General features: G+C 34.8%; 2 protein-coding genes across 3 annotated transcripts; both read left to right on the top strand.

Annotated features, from left to right (window-relative positions):
• The first annotated feature begins 509 nt into the window (after positions 1-509).
• Positions 510-2,268, top strand: LOC125195970 (large ribosomal subunit protein uL2-like). The gene is made up of 2 exons (XM_048094284.2): positions 510-1,029; positions 1,743-2,268. Exons 1-2 carry the CDS (start codon positions 590-592, stop codon positions 2,083-2,085), a joined length of 783 nt encoding a protein of 260 aa, XP_047950241.1. The 5' UTR covers positions 510-589; the 3' UTR covers positions 2,086-2,268.
• Positions 2,269-3,886: 1,618 nt separating this feature from the next.
• Positions 3,887-6,609, top strand: LOC125193090 (organelle RRM domain-containing protein 2, mitochondrial-like). Of its 2 annotated transcripts, none has more exons than XM_048090819.2 (4): positions 3,887-4,087; positions 5,283-5,351; positions 5,448-5,554; positions 6,159-6,609. In XM_048090819.2, exons 1-4 carry the CDS (start codon positions 3,946-3,948, stop codon positions 6,222-6,224), a joined length of 384 nt encoding a protein of 127 aa, XP_047946776.1. In that variant the 5' UTR covers positions 3,887-3,945; the 3' UTR covers positions 6,225-6,609. The 2 variants fall into 2 exon arrangements, with proteins under 2 accessions (XP_047946776.1, XP_047946777.1); XM_048090820.2 differs by having other exon boundaries at positions 3,891-4,087; positions 6,094-6,609.
• Positions 6,610-7,924: the final 1,315 nt, after the last annotated feature.

Below are 7,924 nucleotides of genomic sequence, written 5' to 3'. Positions count from 1 at the left end.
TTATATAAATTCATATTTATTGAAATTCTAACCTTTAACTCATATGCATACTTTAATTTAATTTCAAATTTATTGTCATTAAGTATTATTTTTGAATTTACTAAATTTGTTACTAATATTATTCTGTATAAGGATAGGTTGTTGTTAAATACTCTCTCTGTCCCAGATAGTACGAACTATTTCCTTTTTGGTCCGTCCTTAAAGAGTATGAACTTTCTAACATTGAAAAATTCAAACAATATATTACCTCTACACATCATTTTATTTACAACTTATACTATTATCATTAACATTTATACCATTATAATAATATGGATCCCCTCTCCTTTAACAATATTTCCACTACCATTTTTCTCTCTTTTATTTATTTAAATCCGTGCTGAACCCAAAGTTGACCGTGTGTAAGGACGGAGAAAAATATTAGTCCACCTTGTGTTTTTAATACCTTTACATCTCCTGAAATGAATTTGGGGTATTAGTAATCAGGGCCCAAGCCCACAATTGTAAAACCCTAATTCCCCAATCCGCAGATTCATCTTCTTATTTCTTCTCCGCCGCTCCACCTTTCTCACACACACACACAGCGAAAATGGGTCGTGTAATCCGGGCACAGCGTAAGGGTGCGGGTTCGGTGTTCAAGTCCCACACCCACCACCGCAAGGGTCCGGCCCGATTCCGCTCCCTCGACTTCGGCGAGCGCAACGGCTACCTCAAGGGAGTCGTCACCGAGATCATCCACGACCCCGGCCGCGGTGCTCCCCTCGCCCGCGTCACCTTCCGCCACCCCTTCCGATTCCAGCACCAGAAGGAGCTCTTCGTCGCCGCCGAGGGTATGTACACTGGCCAGTTCGTCTACTGCGGGAAGAAGGCTAACCTCGTCGTCGGAAACGTTCTGCCCCTCAGATCCGTTCCCGAGGGAGCTGTCATCTGCAACGTCGAGCACCATGTCGGTGACCGTGGTGTTTTCGCTAGGGCTTCTGGTGACTACGCTATCGTCATCTCGCACAACCCCGATAATGGCACCTCTAGGTATAATTATTATTGTGCTCGTATTAACTAATTGTGATGCTTATTAACAATTTCATGAATCGAACACATGATTAATTCCAAGGCTTCTCTGAGTTATATGTTTGGCCAATTAATGCTTAATTTGCTACATATTAGCTCGATTCTTCTGCTCTATTTAATACTCCCTGACTAGATGCCCGTCATCTGATTGTCAAATATGTGTTAGCATTTTCTGTTGAAGGCATAAACTTTAGTGTCCCTTCACAATCGCAATTACAATCTAATTACGATTAGTGCTCTGGTGTTTGCCTCTTCCCTAATCAAAATCCTGAGGCTCATGTTCTTACATACATTGTTGGCCTCAATTTGAGATATTCTGGTTTTCAGATTAAGGTCTGTTTGATACATAAGGAAAGCAAAAAAATGTTTTTTAACTTCACTTCACTCTCTTACTATCTCTCAGTTTATGCATCCTGATATTTTTAAAACTTTAGTTAATGTTTGAGGACAATAGCCATATGTGTTTTCTTGGTGTCATGTTAGAATAAATTGCAGGGTATAGTTTTGATTTTGCTACTACGATATGGCATGCTACTATAATTTATATTTTGATTCTACTGATGTATTATGTTGTTGGTATGTGTTTTGGATTGTTAGCTTGACAAGCTTTGGTGTATTATGTTGTTAATATGTCTTTTGGATTGTTAGCTTGACAAGCTTTACTTTGGCTGCAGAATTAAGCTCCCATCCGGAGCCAAGAAGATTGTGCCAAGTGGCTGCCGTGCAATGATTGGTCAGGTTGCTGGAGGAGGGCGTACTGAGAAGCCCATGTTGAAGGCAGGAAATGCGTACCACAAGTTCAGGGTGAAGAGAAACTCATGGCCCAAGGTCCGTGGTGTTGCCATGAACCCAGTGGAGCATCCCCATGGTGGTGGTAACCATCAACATATTGGTCATGCTAGTACTGTGCGTCGTGATGCACCACCCGGACAGAAGGTCGGTCTTATTGCAGCCAGGAGAACTGGTCGGCTTCGTGGTCAAGCTGCTGCTACAGCTGCTAAGGCCGACAAGGCTTAAGCTAGTGTTTTTGGATGAGTTACTTAATTATCTTACGACATATCATTGTTATAGGTTTAGTAGTTTTTTGTGGGATTAAGAATACTACTATAATGTTCTGTTCTTGTTTTTGTGGGACTTTGAAGATTGTTACTTTTTGTTATGGCATTTTGATTCTTATGATAGTGTCTTTATTCTGGAGCGTGTACCCTGCTTTGATTGTTACTATTGCTATGCGCTGAAGTTTTTGTAGACTTCAAGAGTAGATGGGTATTGTAGTGTTAGTATTCATACTTGTGTTGTGCTATTGTTCCTTGAGTACATGCTGATTGGTTGAGGGGCTTCAATAATTCTGCATTGCTTGTTTAATTTTCTTAGTAGCAGCAATTTTGAGCGTTTTTACTAGGGATTGGAATTCGGGTATCCATGGGTAACAGACCCGATATGTTTTTCGGGTACCCAAATATCCGCCGCGAGTATCTAAACCCAATGATTGGGTACCTAAATACCCAACTATTTATATATATATTAATAATTTATAAAAAAATTAAGAATTAAAAATATATTAAATTTTTTAAAGCTAAAAATTTCTTATTCATTGAGAATGTTTTATTTTATTTTTCTTCTGTATGCTAATTATGTATATTTATGAACTTAAAAATGAAACTGTATTGTCAAGGGAGGCCAGTGACTCACCGAGAGGCAACGACGTAGGGTATCTGTAGGCGCAAACATAATAGATACACAGACTCGAAGAAAGAAAGAGATGAATGAGAGTATAGTCACTTTAATGGAGAGTCGAATGATTTACTTATTTATAAATATTTGAGAAAAATAACCTAATTAATTATAATTAGGTAAATAAGTTATCCCATAGCCAACAACCCTTAAATGGTTAAACCTAATTAAAAATTACCCTAGACAGTAAATCAGATATTCAGGTAATACCCGATACCCGATTGGATTACCCAATATCTGACTTATCTTAAATTTCATTACCCGATCATACCCAATTCCATTTTAATGAATATCGGGTATCCAATACCAGGTGAGTATTGGGTCGAAAATGGATAAACCTAATATCCATATTCTCACTCCTAGTTTTTACTGCAAAACTCACAAAGAGTTGCCCAGTTTGCACGTTCCAAGTCATATGCTTGTAATATCAGAAGACATAAGGGCTAGGGCCATAGAGAGAAGTATTGCACGCGATTTACTTTCTTTGTGGCATATTCCTTCGTTATACTAAATAATGGTTCATTACTAGTACCATTCAGGATCATCTTTGGGAAATCTTAATCCATCTCCTACTATATACACACAAACATGAGTGATGGACCCCCACCATCACTAATCATGTTATAGTATATGTAGTAGGAGATGGATTAGCAGGACATCTATTATTTATGGTTTCATTCACCACATTCCATTAAATTGGTATATTCATATTTAACTAAATATAAAATTAATATTCAATCTATTTTTAAAAAATAGAAACTCTTTCTCGTCAATCTCTTAAAAATAGAAATATTTTATTATAGTACATTTTTAAATAATAGATTACCTTTACTCATAATTTATTACAACTTATATTATTAACACACCACTAATAATGTTGACTCCACGACCCACAATTCACCTAAACATTTTCACTATCCTTTTTCTTTTTTTCTTTTTGACTAACTTTACATTAAAATTTATGCCATTCAAAAGTTTCTATATTTAAAAATATTTAAAAAAGTTGAAGGAGTATATAAAAATGAGATTAATATTTCATTAAATTCTTTCTTCAAAAAAAGTGAGACTCTACTTGTATCCCATTTGAGAATAAAGCTATAAATTCTAAATTCACAAGAGAGGTGCTCTCTGGTGGTGACAGAAATGGCAGTGAGGGCGGCGGTTTCCGCTAATTCTCGAGTTGGAATGGGATTATTAAGAAAGGCTTTCAGCTCTTCTTTTTCCACCCTTCTATCTCAATTTAAGCCTCCTCCCGCCGAACCCTCTACAAATCTATTCGTCTGTGGTAAATATCTCTCTCTCTCAATCACACCATAAATTAGTTTTAATACCACTGTTAACAGTCTTCCCTGTTTTGGCCTGATTGAGTTACACTTTTTTCCCATCACTTGTCTCGGTATATACCTCTCTGCAATATACTTTGATTCTGAAATTCGTTTCTCATAGTTTTTAAGTATATTGGTTGTAGACTTGTAGTTATATTCGTATTGTTTGGGCGTGATGTGTTTAATAGAGCAGCAGTGCTACCTTGGCCTATGTTGGTATTCAAGCTACAATTTTTGCCATTCATTTGATTGTCTTCTGCAAAACGAGAGAACAAAATAACAATTCTAACCGTGTGTGCTTATTTGTAGTATGTGTAAAAAACTTCTTGTTTTGGGTGATTTTAGAAAAAATGTTCAGTGAATGGAACCTTTTTTTATGAAAGTGAAACACACTAATGATAATGCTGTGTTTAACGCCAATGGTTAAACACGCCATAAACATTCGTGTATTTCCGTTTCATAGAATATAAAAAAGAAAAGCTAAAATCACCCAAAATGAGAAATTTGCCAAATGTTCATACTTTTTTTGCTCACTTGTGATATTATTATTTTTGTATGTTTGCTTAAACTGAAGGGTTGTAAAGGCATAGAGTTATAGGAAACATATTATACTAGCATCTTTGACACGCTCGGTTTTAGAGGATGGTGCTGCTTGCTTTATGCTAATTCTCTTCTTTGCTTTTTTATATTGATCGTCATTACAACCCAACCTTCACTGTGGTGACAACATTTGAGGCTACACACAACTGATTTGTGACTTGTGAGCTGTAGATCATCAAATTATGATGGAAGTTCAATGCAATTTAAGATCGTTTTGCATGCTATGCTTACCTTCTAGCTTGATAGCTCCATAGACCATAAGTTACTGCTGCATTTCTCATTCAATTTGATTTTGTAATAAACAATCTTAGAGAGCCAATATATCTTTGTTAGCTTTGCTGCATAGGATAAAGTTTGGCTGTATTCTATGCTTAATCTTTATTCATATTGCAGTCATCTAAAATTGTTTTTCTGGCTTAATACAAGTTGGTAAAATAAATTGTTTATTGTTTGTTATTAGACCACTAATATAATATCCTCACTGTTGCTAATTAGTCAAATTTAGCAGCATCATATTCTTAGTTTTCCAAATTCAACTTCTTGTATAATTTCCAGGACTAAACAAACGCACTACAAGTGAAGGCCTACGTGATGCTTTTGCTAAATATGGCGAAGTTGTCCAAGGTATCTAAAATTTTTGTGGTTTAATAATATGAGGGATTTGTAGTAGAATTCTGGAAAATGTTAAAGCAATTTGCTGATTTTTACCTCTTTATGCAGCTAAAGTTATTACTGATCATGCTACTACACTCTCTAAGGGTTTTGGTTTTGTGAATTATGCAACAATACAAGATGCTGAATTAGGGATGAAAAGCATGGATGGCCAGGTTAAAAATTCTTTAGATGACTTCCTATTTAAAATAATAATTGTTGTTGAAAACTAACTGGATTACCTGCACTGAAAATCAAAATAGCAACTACACTTGTCAAGTGCCCCGCTTGGCCCCGTATGGGCTGGCCCACCATAGACACGGAACGGTCTGAGCTAGGTTCATCATCTGTTATGGGATTCAGTTAGTTTTTTTTTATAAATTTAGGACTGGCCTGGGCCCAGGTCCGTTAGAGGAACAACCAAGACCTAAAACCGACCTAACAGAGGCCCAAACTAAGTTCTTACCATCTAACCTACAGAAGTCATTTTTTTTTTTTTTAAAGTCATAGAGCTGAAAATGATTCTCATTTAATCGATACTTAGTTTATACAGTAAATTAGGTTTGTATAATGACTCAACTGATAAGAAGATTTTTATTTTAAACCATACATACATGGAGTAGTATGTTATGGAATTATGTAGAGATAATATTTGAATTGGGGGTTGTAGTGTGGTTAGTTATTAATTGTTAGTGTGTGTTTGTGTGTGTTGTAGTATTTGGATAATTGGGTTATATTTGTGGAGTATGCAATACCAAAAGGTTCTTTCCCCAAATGAAGCATGCAACGAACAGAACAGGAGTGGAGAGAGTGGAGCAATTCATGCACTCCTTGATGACTGGATAGGATCATTCATGTTTCCAATTTATTTTTTGATTATTCATCTTCGTGTATACGAATTTGGCTGACATGTTCAAAGCACTGATTGAATGCTGCTAGTTTCATCACCTAGGGCGGTGTTCGATTTGCAAGATAAAATAGTACCAAGATATAATTTAGGATTGAGGTGTGAGATTATTTTAGTCATAGGGGGTTAGCTATGACTAATTATCCCATGATTGTTCATTTAGGATTAAGTTGTGGGGTTGAATCTCATGAATCAAACACGCTACAAATTTAATCTCGAATACAATCTTGCAAACCGAACACCTCCTAGGAGTATTAGATATGCCTTCTCTCTCAATGTGTAAGTAAATATTTCTATTTCTATTTTATTCTCTTTTTTACTTTATTCTGTTTATACTTAGCACACAAAACATGGAGTATTACATAAATCTCGCACTACCACTTAGGAAGAAGTAGGTTATTTTCATTAGGACGGGATCACTGCATATTTAAATCCACTCAGTCCACAGTAAAACGCGGAGGTATTACTCCCTTCGTCCCATAAAAGTATGGGCGGATGAGATGACACGAGAGTTAAGATAAAATTGGTAAAGAAAGAGAGAAGATGAGAATGGCATGGTTAAGTAAGAGAGAGAAAGAGAATGGTAGTTAAAGTAGAGTTAGTGGATAGTGGGATCTACATTATTAAATTGATATAAACTTTCCAAAAATAGAATGCATATATTTTGTGGAACCGACAACAATGGAAAGTGCACGTATTTTTATAGACGGAGTGAGTACTACAAAATTAAAAACTGTAGGATAAATTTAACTATTACTACTACTCCATATCTTAAAATTGATATACTTGGAATTCGAGTGGGATGATCAAATTTAGCATGCTATTTTTTTCTTCTTAAAATTTTTATTAGACACAAGATTTCAGAAATAGTTAAAGCGCAAAAGATGTCATGAGAAAAATTCAATTATTCAAATGTACAATCATAGCTCCATTCGTCCCGTCTAAGATGACAACTTTTTTCACACATACTTTAAAAACATAATTTTAAATAATTAAAGTGGAGATAAAATAAAATACAATAAAGAGTCTCTTCTACATTATACATTCTTCTACTTTATACTTTCTTCTCGACTTTAATTATTTATTATATTATTTTTTTCCAAAATAAATGCGAAAAAAAATCTGTGAAGATAAGACAAATGAGTAGTACTACTATAGATAACCCTCAATATTCTAATCTTGTGCTAGTAAGTTTTAACAGCGACAAAAAAATTGTCTAATTAATCGTACAATTAATTATTATAAATATAAGAATTCTTATCATATTTTACATAAAATATATATACTCTTTGTTAAAGTGATACTCCATTCATTTCACAGTGATACAGTCATTTCATTTTGTGCACTCGCTTTACAAAAATAATTGTAAATAGTTAAAGTAGAAAGAAAGTAAAGTAAGAAAGTGAATAATATAGAGAAGAGTCTTATCTATAGTATTCTCTTTGTTACTTCATTTTTTTCTCAACTTTTACTGTTTTAAATTATTTTAGCAAAACGACTACACAAAATGAAATGACTCTTTTACTGTGGAACGGAGAGAGTACATTTTCCTTTTTTTGGATATACATTCTAAATGATATACTTCTTAATAGAAACACCACTCTTTCTACATTTTATAAACTCTTATGCCAAATAAAAA

The sequence above is a fragment of the Salvia hispanica genome, chromosome 4 (genome assembly GCF_029641045.1).
Source record: "Salvia hispanica isolate PSC_SH4W2 chromosome 4, Shi_PSC_v1, whole genome shotgun sequence".
In the NCBI taxonomy this organism is placed as follows: domain Eukaryota; kingdom Viridiplantae; phylum Streptophyta; class Magnoliopsida; order Lamiales; family Lamiaceae; genus Salvia; species Salvia hispanica.
The sequence above is the reverse complement of the archived record's forward strand: the minus strand, read 5'-3'. Positions and strand labels throughout refer to the sequence as shown.